General features: G+C 54.6%; 1 protein-coding gene across 2 annotated transcripts in view; it reads right to left on the reverse strand.

The window, feature by feature from the left end:
• The window catches only part of CDH23 (cadherin related 23), a gene marked incomplete at its 5' end in the record, with an annotated part of 360387 nt that overhangs the window by 11367 nt on the left and 328738 nt on the right, over positions 1–20282 (reverse strand). For both annotated transcript variants that reach the window (XM_081105003.1, XM_081105002.1), the window contains 12 exons: positions 1050–1169; positions 2090–2227; positions 2445–2614; positions 3348–3572; positions 4546–4662; positions 7767–8225; positions 9372–9575; positions 10255–10380; positions 11641–11743; positions 13353–13460; positions 13956–14165; positions 14717–14850. In XM_081105003.1, coding sequence (XP_080961129.1) covers positions 1050–1169; positions 2090–2227; positions 2445–2614; positions 3348–3572; positions 4546–4662; positions 7767–8225; positions 9372–9575; positions 10255–10380; positions 11641–11743; positions 13353–13460; positions 13956–14165; positions 14717–14850 — 2114 coding nt within the window. The remainder of the gene's footprint in view (positions 1–1049; positions 1170–2089; positions 2228–2444; positions 2615–3347; positions 3573–4545; positions 4663–7766; positions 8226–9371; positions 9576–10254; positions 10381–11640; positions 11744–13352; positions 13461–13955; positions 14166–14716; positions 14851–20282) is intronic.

The raw sequence follows: 20282 nt of genomic DNA on the forward strand, positions 1-20282 counted from the left end.
CAGTGCCCGGCCTGAGGAAACGCTCAGCAGCTGGTACTGTGAGGAGCAGGTACTCTGTGTCTGAGCCCTGAGGCAGGAAGCCCTCCTGCCCCCACCTCCTCTGCCCTTTGCTCCTTCCCTCTGCCCACACCTCGCACACTAATCTCTGGACCGTAGTGCTGGATGCGAGTCCTCCACCCCCGAAGGCTCCCTCTTGGCCGGGATTGTATCTGGCCTGGGACTTGGCTCTCTCTGCTGACCCCACCGTCCAGGGTGGGTCCCACGGACACACCAGGCCAGGAGACCCTCCCTTCCCCTCTACCCCCCGACTCACCACTGCCCTTGGAGGGAGGCAACCTGCGTTTTCTGACGCCAAGTCCTGTGCTCCTCCCTACACAGCACGTGGCTACGTGACCAGGGGCAGGACTCCGATGTCATGAGTGCTCCCAGCCCCTCCCCCATCTACTAAGAGAACTTGCCCACCAGCTCCTCACCCAGGGGAGATTTCTGGATGGTTAGTTAGGTTATTGTGGGGAGAGCTGAATGCAGAAGGACACGACTGGATGAGGCAGAAAGAAGGGGGAGAAAGAAAGAGAAAGCAGAGCCTCACGGAGTAGGATTTGGGGTGGGAATGGGGTAGAGCTTAGAAGGTGAGCCACTGGCCTCCGAGCACCTGTGTGGCCGCTGGACCTGGGGTTGTGAATCTGGTGCCTTGTTAATGTTCTTTTGAAAACACAAATAAAGGAAACTGCCTTATAATTATGCTTGGTGGCCAGACTGTGTGTCCCTCCATGGGACACACGGGCACCCTGGGCAGGCAAGCCCCGGCTTTATCCGGTTACACCCAGGCATGTCCCTGTGCCTCAGCAGAGGTTTGGCACAAGAGATTTCTGCCCGAGTCCCCGTCTCCCTCAGCCACAGCCACTGTGACCCACCGGCTAAGCTCTTGCCTTCTCCTTCCCACCACCACGTCTCCGAGGGGAACAGGTGGCTCTTCGGTTGTCAAGCTCAAACGGCTCTTCTCGCTGCTGCCACAGCCCCAGTCCCGGGGGTCCCTGGCCTAGTCTCACCTGCACCGAATTTTCTCGACGGTTGCTGGCTACATCCCCAGGGTTGTCTCTGGCCAAGGCAGTCAGGATATAGTGGTCCTTCTTCTCCCGGTCCAGGGAGGACAGCACATAGATGTCGCCCTAGGAGGAGGAGGATGGAATCAGGGCCTTCATCCGTTCAGCGGATATTTACTGAGCATCGACTGTGTGCCAGACCTGCTGTGGGCGCTGAGCAGAAGAGACAACAGCCCCTGCTCCAATGGAGGTCTCATTCTAGCCCTCACTTCCCCAGTCCACCTGGAGAGGGACAACAGCCCAGGCTGGAGCACACTTCCTGGCCAGGTATATGGTCGTGTGCCATAGAAATTCACTGTTCACAGTGCCAGGCCAGGAGCGTGCCTGACTGCTCACACCAAGCAGGAAGAGAACCCTGCTGAGAGGGCAGAATGAGGGTGTGTGGGCAGGAGTGGGGGCAGTGGGAGGGGCAGTCCAGGTCCAGCCCAGCCACTGGGGAGGGCCCCGCTGACCAAACACCCCTCGGCCACAGGGCCCTTTCTGTGCTGAAATAGCAGCCCATTTGCAGACATCTGAAACCATCACCCCTCCTTTCTCTTGAGTTTCTGCTCTCCCACAGTCAGACTCCTGGGAGCGTGGGAGAGGTACTGGGAACAGGGCCACATATACACCAGTAGGAGGCGCTCAAACACCGTGCTCACTGTCGGCAGGGCTGCCTATGCCTCTCTGGACAGTTTCAAAAAGTGGTCACACGGACTCGAATCAAGTTTGCTGGTCGGCTGGGGACACAGAGCAGAAGTTTTTGTCCCACAAAAGGGCTAGTTCCCAAAGATCTTGGCGACTTCCTCCACGCCTGCTGGGACAGAAAGGCCTCCGTCTACAGGGTGTCTGGGACTCTGAGAACAGGGCTGACTGAGCTAAAAACCTCGGAGATTACAGATCTCCAGGCGGCAGGACCCAGACACAGGGAAGCCGCAATACTTTTGGTGGCTTCTCAGCCTGTGACCCTGGGCCCATTGCACTCCCCACTCCCATTGCCTGCTTACCGTGGTGGGGTTGATGGCAAACTTGCCCTCTCCATCCACAAGGCTGTACTCAATGACGGCAAAGTTGCCTGAGTCGGCATCAGAAGCAGTGACCGTCAGGATGACTGTGCCCACGGGCACATCCTCATAGACGGCTTCCTGGAGCCCGATGGGCATGGGGAGAGAGCAGCCAATGTTAGTCCTCCAGTCCATGCTCTGTGCTAGGAACTCACTGATATAGACAACCCAGGGCATCAAGCTGCTGACGGGTGGTCACTACCGTGAGGCTTAGAGGCTGGTCGGGTGGTAGCGAAAGATGACCAAAGGCCCCAAGGCCTGGGCACAGGTCCGAGACCCACCAGGCCTGGCCACCCACCTGGTAGGAAGGCTGGTCAAATATGGGGTTGTTGTCATTGATGTCCACAATCTCCAGGTAGACAGGGATCTCGGCTGCCCGGGGTGGGGACCCATTGTCTGCAGCCCTCACAGTAAAGTTGAGCCAGTGCACTTCCTCATAGTCCACCGTCCGGTTGGCAATGACCTTCCCTAAGACACAGAGGCACACCCAGTGCCATTTTGGCCATTCCTCACTTAGAAAGCTCTCCACAGTATGAAGAGAAGGATCTAGAGCTCTGAGGGGCAGGTGTGGTCCCTTGAAGAAGGAGGATGGTCAGTCAGCCCTGCCCAGTGGCAGGTCAGAGGGCTGAGAGCAACTGGCATCAGCTGTTCTCTTTCCTGGAGGGGCAGGAAAGCTTTTCACATTCCAAACAGATGAACATGAACATGCCCAGGGCCTCCTCTGAGAGATCCCTCTTGGCCTTCTTCCTAAGTGACGCTAACATAGGCATCCCTCCACAACCTCAGGTTTCAATCCGCTGTTGGCTGAATCTGTGGATATGAAACTGTGGCTATGGATGGAAGGCTGACTGTGGGACTTGAGCATCCATAAATTTTGGCACCCCTGGGGAAGTCCTGGAACCAGTGCCTCTTTGATACCAAGGGACAGCCGTAGTGAAAGCTTGGGTGGTAGAGAGAGATGGTGGTGGAATATTCCATGTTTCCAGCAGACCTTAAAGGGGCCTTCCATCCCAACCTAGGACCAAGCATTTTGTCCTTTCCTCTAGTTTGGGTATCTGGCAGGAACATTGGCCATATTGGCTCTGGCCCAGTCCACTGAGGGGCCACGGTGGGACCACAACTGGAGGGTGAGAAGTGGGCCATGGTCCTTCTGGGAGGGTAACAGGCACACCCCCTACCCCCCCGCCGCCCCCAGCCCTACCTGCCGAGGAGTCTTCCAGCTGAACGTAGCCTGGGGGCATCAGGTCCAGCAGGCTGTAGGTGATCAGCCCATTGAGGCCCTTGTCGGGGTCCACAGCTGATACAGCGATGAGCGTGGTGCCCGGGGTGGCCCCCTCCAGGACCTTCTCTGTGTAGTAGGTGATCCCAAAGGGCTTGAACCGGGGCGTGTTGTCATTGACATCCAGGATGTTGACTGTCAGCTTGGCTGGGGTGAAGGCAGGGGGTGAGGGTGCCGTGAGGGACACCAATGTGTCTGGGCCTTCTTAAGCCTCAGCTATGCCTGGAGAGGATGGCAGCACCTCACAGCCCTCCTGGGAGCCCTGTAGCCTGACCCATGCTGGAGTGGTGGGTTGTGACCCTTGGCCCTGGTCTGGTTTCATTCTTCCATAAGGACAGGAGCTTGGGTTCTACCACCCGCTGAGTCACCTTGGTGGAGCCCCTGGCCGACTGTGCCTTAGTGTCCTAACCTGTCCCATGAGGCCCTTCCATGATTCAGCCTTCTGCTTCCTGAGTCATGACCTCTCTAGGACCAGCCCTTTGTCCTCTGAGTGTGGGACATGCAGGTGAGCACGTCTGCCCTTCCTTCCTGAAAACTTGGCCTCTGGGCAATAAAGATAAGCAGACATGCAGACGTGCCTCTAGCAGCCCCTTCCAGCTCATGCCTCAGGCAGCAGGCAAGATGGCCTGTGCCGGCCTGCGGAAGGCAGCAACTGTCCCCCCCCTCCCCCCCTCTTCTCTGCCATGGTGGCCGTGCACCAATATGGTATCTGTGGCTTCCATCACCTTCCCTTGTGCTTTCCTTCCTAGGACCCTGTGGCTTCCTATCAGATCTGGGGTTCCTGTCTCACTTCCTTGTTACCAGTTCTGATAAGATTCCGACCTAAGTCCCTAACCATCCTTTTCTCAGTTCCCATCCTGCCTCCCCCAAGCCTCCTTCTCACTCTGAGCCGTGAGTTTCATGAATCCCCCAATTCTTGGCTTCTGGATCCCCTACTGCTGAGCTCTGCCTAACAATGGGGTCACACGGCCATCCTGGGCCTCACTGTAGCTGCCACCTTTCACGTCCCTCTGGGTCCTGCTGCTTCCTTCCTGGGGCCGAGCCTTTGCTGTTCCCAGCCTGCCCCTCCTGCCCAGATCCCTGCGAATAACCAATGGGAGGTGCCTGTGGGGAACCTTACCATTTGGCACGCTGACAGAGCGCTCTGGTAGGTCGCTGGCATTGTCAATCACCGAGAGAGTGACCTCATAGGTAGCAACGAGTTCCCGGTTCAGGGGAGACTTCACCAAAACAGACCCTGTAGACCAGATCAGGTCAGGTTCAGCCCGAGGGGAACCCCCTAAAATCTGTGCCTCCTAAGGGGTACTCCTGGCCAACCCACTCAATCCCCACCGAGGGCAATGGTCCCCAATGGACCTTGTTCTTGCTGATCTCATCTTTGGCTGGGATGAGGCCACAGCCACCTGCAAGTCAGGGCACATCACTCATTGCTTTCTAGATGGCGAACTCGGGCAGACTATTTAACCTCTCTGCACCCGTTTCCTCATTTGTAAAATCAGGATAATTACAATGCCTACTACATTTGGATGGTTATAACAATGAAAGGAGTAAAAGGGCTTAGAACAGTGCCTGGCACACAGAGAATGACATGTAATTGCTTGTTTAAAAGTGCTTTGTATTCCACAACAATGTGAGTATACTGAACACTGCTATACATTTAGAGATGGTTAAGATGGTGAATTTTGTTACGTGAATTTTATCTCTATTTAAAGAATGCTTGTTTTGTACAGAGATCAAGTATAACGGAAGTTCAAGGCCGCTAAACTTGAACAGCAATGGGACAGCCTGGACCATCAGGACTACTCCTTTGCCTCCATTAAGTAGGGAGTGACTTGGACCAATGGTGGAAAGGAGCGCAGCCCTATGTTAGAACCAGCAAGGAGTTTTCTTTTCACCTTCCCACTGACGCTCAGAGCCCCTGCCCACTCCCAACCACTGGACAGATCTAGTTGAGCTGATGCAGGGGCTGCTCTATTGGCCCCTCTCCGCTCCCTGCCTTTTGGAGGATCTGGTGCTCCTCCTCCCATCCGCCTCATCCAGGGTGGAACCTCCTCTCTCCCTTTCCAGCTCCCTCTCAGGCCCTGAGGTCTCTGGGATTCCCTTCCCCTTTGGCAGGTCCCCCTGCTGGGCTTCTGTCCTCCTCGGTTTCCAGCCAAGGGGAGGTCACTTACCCTGGGCCGCTGCCTCCTCCTCCTCCTCTTCCTACTCTCGCTCCCCGTCCCGAGGCTGGGGAGCGAGGATGGGGAGAGGATGGCTGCATTCAGTCTGCAAAGGCTGGGCCACGGCCTTGGCCTGGCCCCACAGGATGGGAAGGGTGGTGGGGGTGCGGTGGGTATGGAGGAAGGCAATGGGGTGAAGCAGAGAAGAGATGAGGTGGGAAGTGACAGAGAAACAGCTCAAACCTGTGGGCCTGCCAGCCGTGAGGAAGAGAGAAGAAGGTTAACATCAGTTAGTTCAGGTGCAGAGGGGATGGAGCGGAGCAGGGCAGGGGGGCGCGATGGGGCTCAGAGCTGACCAGGGTGGGAAGTCTGGGAGGGAGGTTGTGAGGGAGGTTGAGGCAGAGAGGAAGGGAGCCAGGGAAGGAAGAGGGAGCCCATTTGGTAGGAGAGGAAGGGGGAAGGAAGGTGAGCAAGGCAGGCGGGGAGAGCATGAGGAAGAGGGGCAGAGAAGACACTGGAAAGAAAAACAGAGAGAAGAGAGTCAGTCAGAGGGAAGCAGGACAGGACAGAGAAAAGCGGAAGAAGCGTCAGGACTGTATGTACAGCGTGAAGTTGGGCAGGGGTATGGAGCCGCTCTCCATGGTCCTGAACAACCACTGCAAGGTGGAGGGGTGGGGTCTGCTAACTGCGACATGGCTTAACCTATGTGACCTCCTGGTGCTCTTGGTTTTCCTCACTTCTTCCTTCCTCCAGGCCTCTGCTGCAGACGGAGCTGTACTCTGGCTCACTGCACACTTTCGTCATTGGCCCTGCTCTTGTTTTATGCGTGTATCTATTCCCTTTTATTTCAATACTCCTTCCCCTTCCCTTCTCCTCTCGGGCAATCATTGTCATGTATTCAAAATCATGTGGGTTTAATTTTTTTTTGCATATGTGTGTCTCTCTCTCTGTGTATGTGTGTCTTATATTTGTGCAAATAGGATTGTGGTGTATATATATCCCACCCTATTTCTTATTCTTTTCAGTAAGTACTTATTTTTAAGGTTCACCCACGTTGCTCTGTGTGAGTCTAACCTGTTGCTTCTGCTGATGCCTGGCATCCCATGGCGGGCACCCACAATGTTCTAGTCTCCAATCTCCCAAGGATGGGTGCCCATGTGGCCTCCAACCTTGCAGCGAACATCCTCAGAGAGTCCCATTATTGACCTGGGAGTTTCCCTGAGAAGTTCTACCTGGAGCAGAACTGCTGGGCCATGAGGTGTGAGTTAAATTGTGTTCAGTTGCTATCTAGTTGGTGGAATGGGTCTAAGTTCCCATAATAGTGTTTGTGGGATCAGATGTGCCCACATAACCACCAATATTCAATACTGTCCAGCATCTAATATCTGCTAATCACATTTGGAAACTGATATCTCATTGCTGTTTTACTATGCATTTTTCTAAACAACAACATTTTTTAGCATTTAGTGCTAGTCATGTCAGTTTTGCTGTCACTCCCTGGGCCTTTCGGGAAGTACACGTGGCAGGTCCCATGTTCCTCCTTAACTCCTAGAGGAGCAAACAAACTGAACTGGGAAAAATGGTAAAACCATCAAAATTATAATAAACTTCATAAATCATAAAAGATAGGCCACATTTCTCTTTGTTTTGTGATGGTCTAAGAAAGTCATTAAAGATATACATATATGTGTATATATACATATATGTGTATGCAAATATATATGATTTAAATGGCCAATATACATATAAAGAAACTATTCAACTAACCAGTTATTAAAGAAATGCAAGGTACAATTTTCCTAGAAAATTACAAACCTAAACACTTTGTAATATTTAACGCTGGCAAGTGGTGGTGAGAGGGGCACTGTCATACAACACTGATGGGAACTGGTCAAGGGAGAAGGAAGAAGAGAGAGGAGAGAGGGAAGGGACAAAGGGAAAGACAGAAAAGAGAGGGAAGGATGTGCTGTCAATAGGGAGAGCAGAGAGTAGACAGAGGAGCAGCTGAGGGAAAGGGAGGGGGGAGGGGGGGGAGAGAGAGAGGAGAGAGGGAGAGAGAGAGAGAGAGAGAGAGAGAGAGAGAGAGAGAGAGAGAACCAAAGAGGAGGGTGGGGAAGAAAGCAGAGAGCAGACTGGGGCAGGGAGTCCGGAGCAGGGGTGAGTGGGGAGCAGGCCCTTGTACCTGTGTTGATATTCACAGCAAAGGCGTCCTCCTGGTCAGGCACCAGGCGGTCCGTGTCGTCCTTGGCCACGATGCTGACGATGTGGTACTCCAGCTTTGGGTTGAGGTCACGGTCGATGGCCGTGACATTGGCAATGACGGTGCCGGGCTCGGCGGACTCCAGCACGCTCACGGTCTGGATGGGGTTGATGAACTCGGGACGGCAGTCATTAACGTCGTCGATAAGGATGGTGATGATGGCCGTGCCAGAGAGTGGCACGGTGCCCCGGTCGGAGGCCACCACGGTCAGCCTGTAGGACTCCTGCTCCTCCCTGTCAATGGTGAGGTTGCCCACGCGGATGACCCCCGTGGCCGGGTGGATGAGGAAGCGGTCCTGAGCCCCCGCTTCTATCCGGTACACCAGCTCCCCGTTGAGGCCACTGTCCTCATCTGTGGCTGTGACCTGAAGGACTGAGAATCCTGGGGGGAAAGTGGGCAGGAGCTGAGCACACTGGCTTCTCCTAAGAACATCGCAATAACATGCATTTGTTGGCAGTTCATAGGGGACCCTCTCAGCACAGCCTTGCAGCATATATCTTTTATAGACTTTCCATGTTTGCAATTTTGTAGGAAAACAGTACCTTATTTCATTTTACATTCTTTGATTATTTGTGAGCTTGAACATTTTTAATAATTTAATGATCAGTTGTATCTTCTACAAATTGTACGTTTTTATCTTCTGCCTATTTTTCTATCAATTTATATAAATTATGTAATTATGATAACTTGTGACAAATATCTTTTTTCAGTTTGTTGTTTGCCTTTCCAGCATTGGTTATAATTATTTGAAGTAAAGAAGTGTAAATGTATAAACACCAAAATTTAGTATTTTTCCCTTTTTAAGTTCTGTTTCTTATATGCTTAGAAGTTTCTTATCCTGAAGTCAGGTAAATATTCACCTAAAGCTTTTCTTTTACTTTTTATTGTGGTCTACTTTTACATTTTTTCTTTAGGATGTCTTTGGACTTCACTTTGGTGCCTTATATTGGGTAGGAATCTACACTAAACGTTAATAGCTGTTTTGCACACTAATCACTTTTCACTAATGTTTCATTGTATCACATTAATATTACATTCTTCAATTTACTGGTATCTGTTTCAGGGCTACTTTTTCCCAGATCGTTTAGCTCATATCATATGGTTTTAAATACTGCCGTTCTATAATATGCTTTAATATCAGGGAAGGCAAATCTGGTTTTATTATACTTTTTCCCCAAAAAAATGTTCTCATTCTTCCAGATGACTTTCAGAATAAAATTTACCCCCAAGAGCTATTTGATTTTGATGGGCATCTCATTAATTCTATTTTGACTTTAAAATAGTCTTTCAACCAGGAACATTTCTCAATAATAATCTCATTTTGCAGACCAGACACTGTGGCTCAGACACAGGAAGCGAGGGGGGGCCTGGATCTCCTACTCCCTCTCCAGGGCTCTCTCCACCCACCCTGCTGCCTGCCCTCCTCCCGCTGGAGGTGGATTCTGCTCCAACCTCTGAGGCTCCAATCCCCACGGACCACCCACCAGCTCCTGCCTGGGGCCGGCCTGCTCCCTGCACCCTGCTCACCTGGGGGGCAGTTCTCCAGCAGGTGGATGGTGAGGGCAGCAGGGCTAAAGGTGGGCCAGTTGTCATTGTCATCCAGGATGGTGACGATCAGGTCAGCGGTGCCGTTGAGCAGCCCAATGTCCTCAGCCAGCAGCAGCAGCTCCAAGACGGGAGGTGAGAAGGCCTCCCGGTCAATGACCACACCCGACCTCACTGTCACCACGCCTGTCGCCCCGGGCCACCAGCCAGGGAGACGCAGAGGAGAGGGGTGCAGGGGGAAAGAGGGCAAGAGCCAGCCAGGGGGGTCGTGGGAAGACCAGCACAACGTGGGAAGAGATAAAAGAGGAGCAGAGAAAGCAACCAATGACTTTCTTCCCCAAAGGCTCAACGACCAAAGCTTAGGGGGGTCCCCTCGGCGCTGATCTCCTGGGATTGTCCCCTCTCCAGGTGCCCTTGGCAGGTCTCAGAGTCCTGCCTGAGATGGGTGGCCCGAGGTGAGGGATTGACCTGCTCGGCTGAGAGAGGCACTAGTATGTCCCTCCTTGGTGTCACCTTCCCCCAACTGGTCTACTGTCTAGGACCAGACTGATGTGACGTGGTCTCTGGGGGTCACCTTTGGGGTGCTTTGGGGACAGGGCTTTGGCTGCTTCTGGCTGTCTAGGGGCCTGCCTCTGGCTGGGCACAGGGAGATGGAGGAGTGGGTTGGGGGCTCTCTGTCTAGGCCGAGAGTTTATGTCTTAGCAGGTCCCTTGTGTTGTCCCCAGGCCTCCTCCGGGGCCAACTCACCTGGCCCCAGGTGCCCTAACCCAGCTCGGCAGGGGAGGCCCTAGACCCAGCCCCGGCCCCCTCCTGCCCCAGCTGGGAGAGGGGGGCAGACGGGAGTGCTGGGTGTGAGAGGCCTCACCCGTACTGTTGTCGATGTCAAAGAGGCCGCTCTGGGCACCCAGCAGCTGGTAGGTCACCACGGCATAGACGTCCAGGTCCGCATCCAGGGCCAGGATGGGCCCATTGAGCACCGTGAGGGGGGTCCCTGGACCAGGGGGAGAGGGGTCACTGCAGGGCCAACCCGGGCCCCCGCCCCCGCCCCCGCCCCTTCCCGGTGAGCCATGGCTGACAATGGATGAGAGGGAGGTGAGGTGGACGGGGTGGGGAGGCCCTGGGCCGGCTGCGGCAGCCTTGGCAGACTGACGCAGATGCCGGGGAGCGGCCTCAAAGCCCTGCTGGGGAGAAAACACAACAGTGGTGAGCAAGCCCCTCAGGGCCCCCACGGAGCACGCCTGCCTTCCCAGCAGCCTTTGAGGCTGGCTACTCCAAGGGAGGGTCTGGGGGCTCGCTGACATCCTCTCCCTGTGCCCGGGCCCTATCGAGGTATGCATACCCCGCCCAGTCTGTCCACAACGCTTTATACAGGTGTCTGACCATACGTGGCTGGAAATGCATGTGTGTGCGCAGGGCTCTGTTCACATGGCCACGGGGGCACCCGCAGGCCTGGGCGCCCCTGGCTGGGAGCCTGCCTGCCTCGGCGGGGGGGGCACATCGGCACACGGAGTGCACTGTATAGGCACCCACATGCCTATGTGTGTCTGTGCATGTAAGCCCACATATATGCTTGACGTGAACATGTATTAGCACATGTATGAGCATATTCACAGGCAGGACTAAGAAACAAGTTCACGTGGGGGGCACCCAGCCAGAGACAGGAGCTTCTCAGTTCATCTCTTTCTGACGTGGAATCCGAGCTTGGGGGCTGGGGGGAGAGGGAGGGGACCTCCTGGGGGACAGGAAAAAAGAGATTCTGTCGCTCTGAAGGGAGGGGAGACTGCTCCGTGCCTGTGTGTGGGGAAGAGCTCTGCTGGCCTACACAGGCCCTGATGACAGATGCTCCTGAAGCTTCCAGAAGCCTCCAGGATGCTTGGTGCTCCTGGGTGGAGGGAGCAGGGAGGGTGGGCTTGCTCCCATCCTGGGTGGTCCTCACACCTCACTGTCCCTCTTGGGGAGCATTGGGGCTGCTCTCAGACCACTTTGAGGACCAATGATCACTTCCAACTACACCTGTGGCCTCTTTGGTGGCCCCTGAGAGAACCGGCAGCCTGGGCCCACCAGCCCCTTGGAGCTGCTTCCCTCCCTCCCGTCCACACCTTCTGGCACCCGCTGGCTCTGTGGTGAGGCTGCCACCCCAGCCAGGCCTCAGCTGGGCCCACCTCTGGTAGGAGGTGGACTCACAGGCCTCTGGGACCAACCAGGTGGTGCCTGGCGGCAGCAGGAGTTCCCGGGTGGGCCCAGCACCTACCAGCAGGAGAGTTCTCCATCACCTCTGCCTGGTAGGTGCTCTCCGTGAAGACGGGGTGGTTGTCATTCTCGTCCGCAAGGAAGATCAGCAGCAAGTCAAAGTCCTGTGGGAGGCGGGGTGGGGGCAGGCTGGAGGCACGTCCTAGCGACGCGCTCCGGAGGCCGAGAGAGGTGGGGTCAGGGCACAGGGTGGGGAATAAAGAAGCCCATACTGGGGGTCTAGAGACCTGGGTTCAAGTCCCCGCTGTGCCAGCAGCTCTTTGCACGGCCCTAAGCAAATCATTTCCCCGCGCCGGGCCTGTTTTCCAATCTGGCAAATGGGATCTTAACTCCTTCACAGAGGTGCCTGACGTTCACAGCAGGAGGGGTGAGCACGGCATTTAATCAGGTCCATCTCACGGCAAGAAAGACTGCCGGCAGCAAGACGAGTGGTGGCTTTCAGACCTTCTAGGCCTGCCTGATGCCCTATCAGCGTTCACCCAAACTCGCACCAGGGCTGCACCTCACGTTTTTAAAAAACCAGTCACAGCGCTGATCTCTCAGCGCCTCCACTGCGGAGGCAAGGAAACCGAGGACCAGCCCTGACCGGTGTGGCTCAGTGGATGGAGCGTCGGCCTGCGGACCAAAGGGTCCCGGGTTCGATTCCGGTCAAGGGCATGTACCTGGGTTGCGGGCACATCCCCAGTAGGGGGTGTGCAGGAGGCAGCTGATCGATGTTTCTCTCTCGTCGATGTTTCTAACTCTCTATCCCTCTCCCTTCCTCTCTGTAAAAAATCAATGAAATATATATTTTTAAAAAGGGAGGGGGTATCTTTAGGGACTGTGGGACAGAGCGGATGCATTTAAAAAAGAAAAGAAAAGCAAACCGAGGCGGTGACTGAACTGCCGGCAATTAGCAGCAGAGGGGGGCCAGCGCCCAGCCTCCCGACTCCCCCACTCAATGCTGCTGCTTCCCAGCCTGGCCCAGGCCCTCCACAGCGCAGGCAGAGGTGGGGAATGAGAGCAGGAGAGGAAAGAGGGGGAGAGGAAGTGGGAGAAGGAGAGAGAGGAGCACAGAGAGAGGCCAGTGACTTACAAGTCTCCTCGGCCTGCACAGATGGGGAAACTGAGGCCCAGAAAGGGTAGTGTCTTGGCTGAAGCATGCAACTAGTCAGAAGCAGGGCCGGGCGAAGCCAGACCCAGTGACTCTTGGTCAAGGTCGTGCCCCAGACCTCCTGGCTGAACCTACCCCCAAAGGGACCGTTTGCTTGCAACACCCACCTCCTCTTAGTACAGAGAAACCATTTCTTTGGCTTTTGAGGGAAAAAGCCACCCTTTCAGCGGAAATGCAACCTTGCCAGCACCCCAGAGCTGTGTCTGTGAGCGCACGCAGGCCACACGCACACACAACGGTGGTGTGTGCCCAAGTGTCAGTGGTTTGAGGGGAGGCGATGGCTGAGTTCCCTGAGTGTTTGCCATGTGCCAGGCACCAGGCTGAGCACTTTGCAGATACTGGCTCCTTTGAGTCCTCTCCACAGCCTTGGGGATGTCATTTTGCAGAAGAAAAAGAGAAACTGCCTGGCCAAAGTCACACGCCCGCTGACAGGCAGGCCTGGAATTTGAACCCAGCACTTGCTCACTCCAAGGCCTGTGCATCCAACCCCCTGGCCAGGTCGCCTGTGCGTCTCAGGCGCCTGGCTGCTCCCCGCACCTCACCATGCCCTCCAGCCTCACCCTCCTGGCTATGCGCGGGTTCTCTGGGTTGTCCTTCACGGAAATGGTGAGCTTGTACTCCGGGATCCGCTCGCGGTCCAGGGGCCGGTTCACGGTGACGACCCCTGACTGGGAAGGGGAGAGCTGGTAAGCGCAGGAGCGACCAGTTCCCCACTTTGAACTCTGGCCACAGATGCCCAACTGCTCTGCCTGCGCTTCAGGTGCCTGTGAATTCCCTCCCTAAGCCACCGCAGACACGGTCTCTAAGAGCGACCCCCCGCGCCCAGGTGCTGCTGTCTCAAGGGGATGGGGCCTCTGAGGACCCTGTGATGCCAGCAGCTGGTAACACTCCAAGATGTCAAATGAGCCAAGTGGTACTGAGGCTCTGGCCCCATATCCGCACATGCTAAGCCTTGGGGGTGACGGGGACCCCAGAGATGGCTCAGCTGGGAATCTCAGGTTCCATGCTCCCCACCGAGACTCTTGAGTCCTAGTGGAGGAAGGAGGCTCGAGGAGGAAATGGAACCAGAAGGAGACCAGACAGCGGTGTAGGAAAGCCTCTAGGGCAGGGCCCCCTTTTTAGGAAAAACGCTGGGGAACGCCCTGGGTCAGTCCCGGCCCTACCGTGGCATTGATGGCGAAGGCCCGCTCCCGGTTGCCGGCAGTGATGTTAAAGGTGAGGAGGGCATTGCACCCGCTGTCAGCGTCGCTGGCCAGGATGTGGGCGACGAAGCTGGAGACGGGGCTGTTCTCACTGATGGTCACGTTCATGGGGAGGTTCAGCAGCACAGGGTCGTTGTCATTGATGTCCAGCACCCGAATCCCCACCAGCATCTGGGGCGCGTCAGGGGAGGAGGAGAGGAAGAAGAGGTGACGGACAGCAGAAGAGGGGGTGTGAGGAGACAGACAGGAGAGAGAGGGAGGAAGAGGGATGGTGGACATGTAGCCGAGGGGCAGGCGAGGAGTGAGGCAGGGCAGGAAAGCGAAGGGGTGGTGAGGGAGGAAGGAAGGTGCAGTTGAGGACCATGGAGAAGACAGAGGAGGAGGAGGAAGAAAATGATAGTGAACAAGGCAAGGAGATGAAAACGAGGATAAGAGGGAAGCAGAAAAGGTAGAGGCAGAGGCGAGCTGAAAGTGGCAGTGGCAGGGGCAGAGGCCCACTAACAAGGTGGTCTCCCCAGAGAGCTGCTGCGGGGAGACAACTTGCAGTGGCCATGGCTGCCAGGCCCCAGGCCCAGCCTCCCTGGGCGAGCCCCAAGATCCACTCACAAATCTGTTAGGGTGCCTGAGAGCACGTGGCCTCTCCGGGCTTGGAGACAGGAGTCTCCATGGAGAGTTCAGGGGGCAGCAAGGTAAAGCCAGTAGAATGGGGGCCCCAGACTCACCGTGGAACTGAGTGGGGGCACCCCCCTGTCTCGAGCACAGATGGTCAGGTTATAGAAGGCAATGGTCTCCCGGTCCAGCTCCACATCCTTCCGGACCCGCAGCACGCCCTCCACAGGAGAGATCAAAAACTCCCCTGGGTGCCACCCAGGAGAGGCCAGAGTGAGCCGGGGTTGGTCAAGGGTGGCAGAGAGCCCAGGCCTGTCCTGCTTCCTCGAGCAATGCCCCAGCTTCAGATCCTCCAGGGACCTGCCGAGGTCTGGCAAGTTCAGGAGGGAGGGGGACAGATAACTGCTGGGTGCAGGTGGGTCTGGGCCCGCTCAGGCCCTGCTGTGCCTGAGAGGCCAGGCCAGTTTCCCTCCTGGCTCATGGGCAGGCCAGGGACTAACTCTGGATAAGATGGTCACATTGAACAAGGCTGCAGGATACAAAATCAATAGACAAAAATCTGTTGTGTTTCTATATACTAGTGATGAGCCATCAAAAAGAGAAATTAAGAAAATAATCACATTTATAATTGCATCAAAAGAATAAAATTACCTATAAGGAAATTTAACCAAGGAGGTGAAAGACCTATACTTGAAAACTATAAGACTTAATGAAAGAAATGGAAGATATAAATAATTGAAAAATATCCTGTGTTCCAGGATGAGAAGTATTTATATTGTTAAAATATCCATACTACCCAAAGCAACCTACAGATTCAGTGCAATCCCTATCAAAATTCCAATGGCATTTTCCACAGATATAGAATAGACAACACTAAAATTTGTATGGAACCCCAAAAGTAATTCTGAGAAAGAACAAAGCTGGAGGCATCATGTTCCCTGATTTCAAACTATATTACAAAGCTACAGTAACCAAAACAGTATGGTTTGGGCATAAAAACAGACATAGATCACGGAACTGAACAGAGAGCCCAGAAATAAACTCACACAGGCATGGCCAATTAATTTATGACGAAGGAATGAGAATATATAATGAAGAAAGAACAATCAATGGTGCTGGGAAAACAGGACAGCCACCTGCACAAGAATGAAATGAAACCACTAGGTTGCACCTTACACGAAAATTAACACAAAATGGATCAAAGGCTTGAATGTAAGACCCGACACCATAAAACTCCTAGAAGAAAACATAGACAATAAGCTCCTTGACATTGGTCTTGACAAGGAATTTTTGGGTTTGACACCAAAAGCAAAGGTACACAAAAGCAAGAATAAACCAGTGGGACCACATCAAACTAAAAAGCTTCTGCACAGCAAAGGAAGCCATCACAATGGCAAGGTAACCTACTGGATAGAGAAAAATCTTTGCAAATCATATATGTGGTAAGGGGCTAATACCCAAAATACATAAAGAACTTATCCAACACAAGCACAAACAACAGCAAAAACAACACAGAAAATGAAATGGGAATCCGGAGAAAGGTGACGACTTATCTAAGCTCTCCCAGCAAGTTAACAACAGACCAGGATTCCAACCCAGGGCTCTGGGTCTCAGCTCACTGCATCCCATGGGACTTGGAGTCTTTGCAGACAGTCAGGGCTGAGCCAGGTGGGAGGTGGGGGAGGGAGGGTGAGAGCAGGGAGGGGGTACAGGAACAGAGCACAGGGGCAGGTGGGAGCCCAGCTGAGTAGACGAAAGGGGAGGGACGGTGAGTCCGGGAGGTGGGGAGAGCGTGAGGAAGAGGGGTTATCTGTGTGAACCCCTCCAGGAACCGGGGACAGGGAGGGTTACTTCCTTCACTTTCCCTCTGGTACCTGGGCAGAGGGGGGCACTGGCTGCTCAGGGACACGCAGCACGGGAGGCGCAGCAAGGACAGAGGCCCAGGCTCTCCCACAATGTCCTCTGCCTGCCCCTTCTCATCCTCCCTCTCCATTCCCTGCCCCCAGCTCCGTGCTCTGATGTAAAAAACTGCCTCTTCAAGGCTCACCTGCAGCTGGGATTTCCCGCCAGCTCTTCTGCTCCCAGCAGCCTTTTAGACTGCGTGCACCAGGATTTCCTGAGCCCGACACTCCACGGCCTCCAAGAACTGAGGATCCCCTTCTAGGGGTTTCCGGGCCCTGTCTCAGCCCCTGCCCATGTGCAAGCAGATGGCCCCCTGCCCTCTCTCCAGAGCCAGCCACCCCTTGAAAGAAGGGAAGGAAGAAGTTCTGAAGGCTCAGGGGGGCAGGCCTGAGGCTCTGGGAGCTGGGCCCAGGCTAGATTCCTAAGAAGTCAGCTCACTGCGGGAAGTAAACAGGCTAAAGGCCCCTGGACAGTAAATCCTCCTCCTCATCCCCGGGGCCTGAACTCCCTGCCGCTCCACTCCTTCCGGAGTTGGAGGTGAAAAGCAGAGACTCACCACCTAGTCAGACACAGACCTGCACCCTGATTTCACTCCTTTGCGCTCTTGGCTGTGTTACCGAGTCCTGCCTTGATGTTCTCATCTGAGAAAGGGGCTAATGAAGAGGTGCCACCGCAGGTTGTTCTGGTGCTGGACAAGCCTGTTCCACGTGTGTGCTAGATCCCCGGCAGCCCTGGGTGCCACCAGGGGCATTCTGAAAGGCAGCCGAGGCATCCTGCTCAAGGAACTGGGGGCTTTGGCGGAGGATGGAGATGTAAGAAGGAGTGGGTCTGACCAGAAGGGTTAGCTGAGAAGGTTGGGGTTGGCAGGAGGGGCTCAAGCAGGCGTGGCCTATTCCCCAGCTGTTTTCCTCCTCATGCCTCCGGGGGGGCTTGCACCAGCGTGTCATCCCCGATGTCTGTGCCCCACTGACAGGAGCACCCTCCAGGCTCAGGCTGCAATGGGGGAAAAGGGGACTTTGGGCTGTGTAGCCTGGAGCATGTCCCTTCACCTGTGGTGTGTCCCTACTCCCGCTCTCCCAGGAAACAGCTCTGATTTATAGTGTTTGTCAATTTTTCCAGTTACCAACATGGTGTCACTAAACCGGGAGGGGAGGCGGGAAGAGATGTGGGGAAAGGATAGCATGACCTCATGAACACACCCTTCGCTCATCGCTTATCTCTTCTGACATGGGGCAGCACTCGGTGAGCCCGAGGTTATCGCTGGGCTCTGAATGTCTGCTCTTCCTTCCTGGGGGGAGGGAGCCAGGCTGCTCAGACCAGGGAAAGTCCCCAGCCTCTCTCCCTCTGCCCGGGACCTGCCTCTCAGGCTTCTGGGACACGCAGGAGACCCCAACTTCCGAAGGCTGACCCTGGTCACATGCGGACTTTGCTCATGACACCAAGGGCCCATGGCATGGATCAGAACGCAGTTTTCTGGAGCACAGGTATGCCCTGCACCCCAAAGCTGGGTGCAGAGAGGGCCTTATTGGGAAGGGGGCTCAGCTGCCCACCTAACACCCCCCTCTCAACCGGGCTTTGGCATCCTCCTGACCAGGAGCAGGACCCCCATGAAATTATAAAACCTCTGTGCTTGTGAAAATGGCAGGGGAAGACCCTGGCTCAGTCCTTGGCCAGAGAGGAGACTTTTGGGAGATGAAAGGTGGCAGGCATGTCAGAACTGTGACCCACGAGCTCTGGACAATGGGGGCCCAAGGTCTGGTCTAATAGAGTGAGTTTGTTTCTTTGCCTCTTTTTTTTTTCCAATTCTCATCCAAGGATTTTCATGGATTTTCAGAGAGAGTAGAAGAAGGGAGGGAGGGAGTGTGTGTGTGTGTGTGTGTGTGTGTGTGTGTGTGTGAGAGAGAGAGAGAAAGAGAGAGAGAGAGAGAGAGAGAGAGAGAGAGAGAGAGAGAGAGAGAGATGTGAGAGAGACACATTGATTGGTTGCCTCCTGCACATGCCCCAATAGGGGCTGGGGATTGAACCTGCAACCCAGGTATGTGCCCTTGACCGGAAATTGAACCCGTGACCCTCTGGTCTGAGGGCGGATGCTCTAACCACTGAGCACGCCAGCCAGGGCTCTTTGCCTCTTCATTGCACATTCGCCCAGGTTCTTAGTTCTAGCCTTGGACCTCTGCTCTGCTGGCTTCCTCAGTGTCCTCTCATCTGGTGGCTTTAACTATCTCTGCGCTGGCAGCTCCCAAATACCGCTCTCCAGCCCAGACCTCTCTCCTGAACTGGCTTGTACATCCATCCTACCCGACACCTCAGCCTCACCTCACCTTTCCCTCTACACCTGCTTCTGCCTCAGTCTTCCATCTGTTTATGGCAATGCCCTCTCTCCAGTTGCTCAGGCCGAAACCTCGGTGTCATCCTTGACTTTTCCTCACATCCAACATCCAATCAGTCAGCACTTTCTGTTGGCTTCACCTCTGAAATATATCAGAGCTGACCACTGAGACAGTGCCACTGCTCTGGTCCTGGCTACACCATCCCTTCTGAGCACAGGAACTACAGTAGTCCTGTCAAAATCTAAGTCAGCCCTAGCCGGCTTGGCTCAGTGGATAGAACGTCAGCCTACGGACTGAAGGGTCCCAGGTTCGATTCTGGTTGAGGGCACATGCCCGGTTGCGGGCTGGATCCCCAGTAGGGGGCTTGCAGGAGACAGCCAATTGATGATTCTCTCTCATCATTGATGTTTCTCTCTCTCTCCCTCTCTCTCTCTGAAATCAATAAAAAATATATTTAAAAAAATCTAAGTCAAACCGTGTCCCTCCTCGGCTCAAAGTCCTCCCATGGTCCCCACATCATTCAGATCAAGTTTTAATAATAGCCCGCAGGGCCCAACAACATCTGGACCCACCAGCTCTCTGATCTCATCTCTCCCTACTTGCCCCCCTGATGGACTTCATGTCAGCCACATGGCCTTTTTGCTTGCTGCCAGGCATGTTCCCACCTCAGGGCCTTTGCAATCGCTGTTCCCTCTGCCTGGGATGCTCTTCCCTAGGCGTCCACATGACCCACTCCTCCCTTCCTTCAGGTCTTTGCTCAAATGCCACCTCTTGGACAGGGCTTCCTGGAACACCCCACCTGACCCTGCAGCCTCCCCCTGCGCTCCCCATCTCCTGGCTTTATATCACCCCCCGCACTAAGTCATCTGCTGCATCGGTTATGCCCCTGGCCTGTGGCCTCCGCCTGGAACACATGCCCTACGAGGGCAGGGCTTTGCACCTGTTTCGTCCTTTCTGTACCCTCAGCACCTGCAATGTGACTGGCATATGGTACGTGCTCAGTAACTATCAAATGATCAATTAAAAATCTGGATGTTTTACAAAGATTTAAATTTCCAATTTTTTTCAATTTTTCTTTTAAAAATGGGAAGGCCTGATACCCAGGCTGTAGAAATGGGAAAACATGATAAAAATAAAACAGACAAAAAAGGGAAGACATGGCTACAACTGGCAGGAGCTGAGCGGTGGCTGTCACAGGGCCCCCCTCCTACGCCCTACTATCTTGCCTAGACCCCTTTTCTCAGATATGGCCCCTGCATAAGCCTAGAAGGCCTCAGGGTTTGGGATTCCTAGTCTACAGAAATGAGTGAAAACCACCTTGAGAAAACTCTCTCTGGCCATAAACTGTTCTTCAGCGGAGACCAGCCACGGTTGCTGTGAAGGCCATGGCTGGGTGACGATGAGACATGCAGAGAAATCCCAGGGCTGAGTGTGTGCGTTTGGGGGT

This window comes from Myotis nattereri (genome assembly GCF_964212035.1).
Source record: "Myotis nattereri genome assembly, chromosome: 13".
NCBI classification, from domain to species: domain Eukaryota; kingdom Metazoa; phylum Chordata; class Mammalia; order Chiroptera; family Vespertilionidae; genus Myotis; species Myotis nattereri.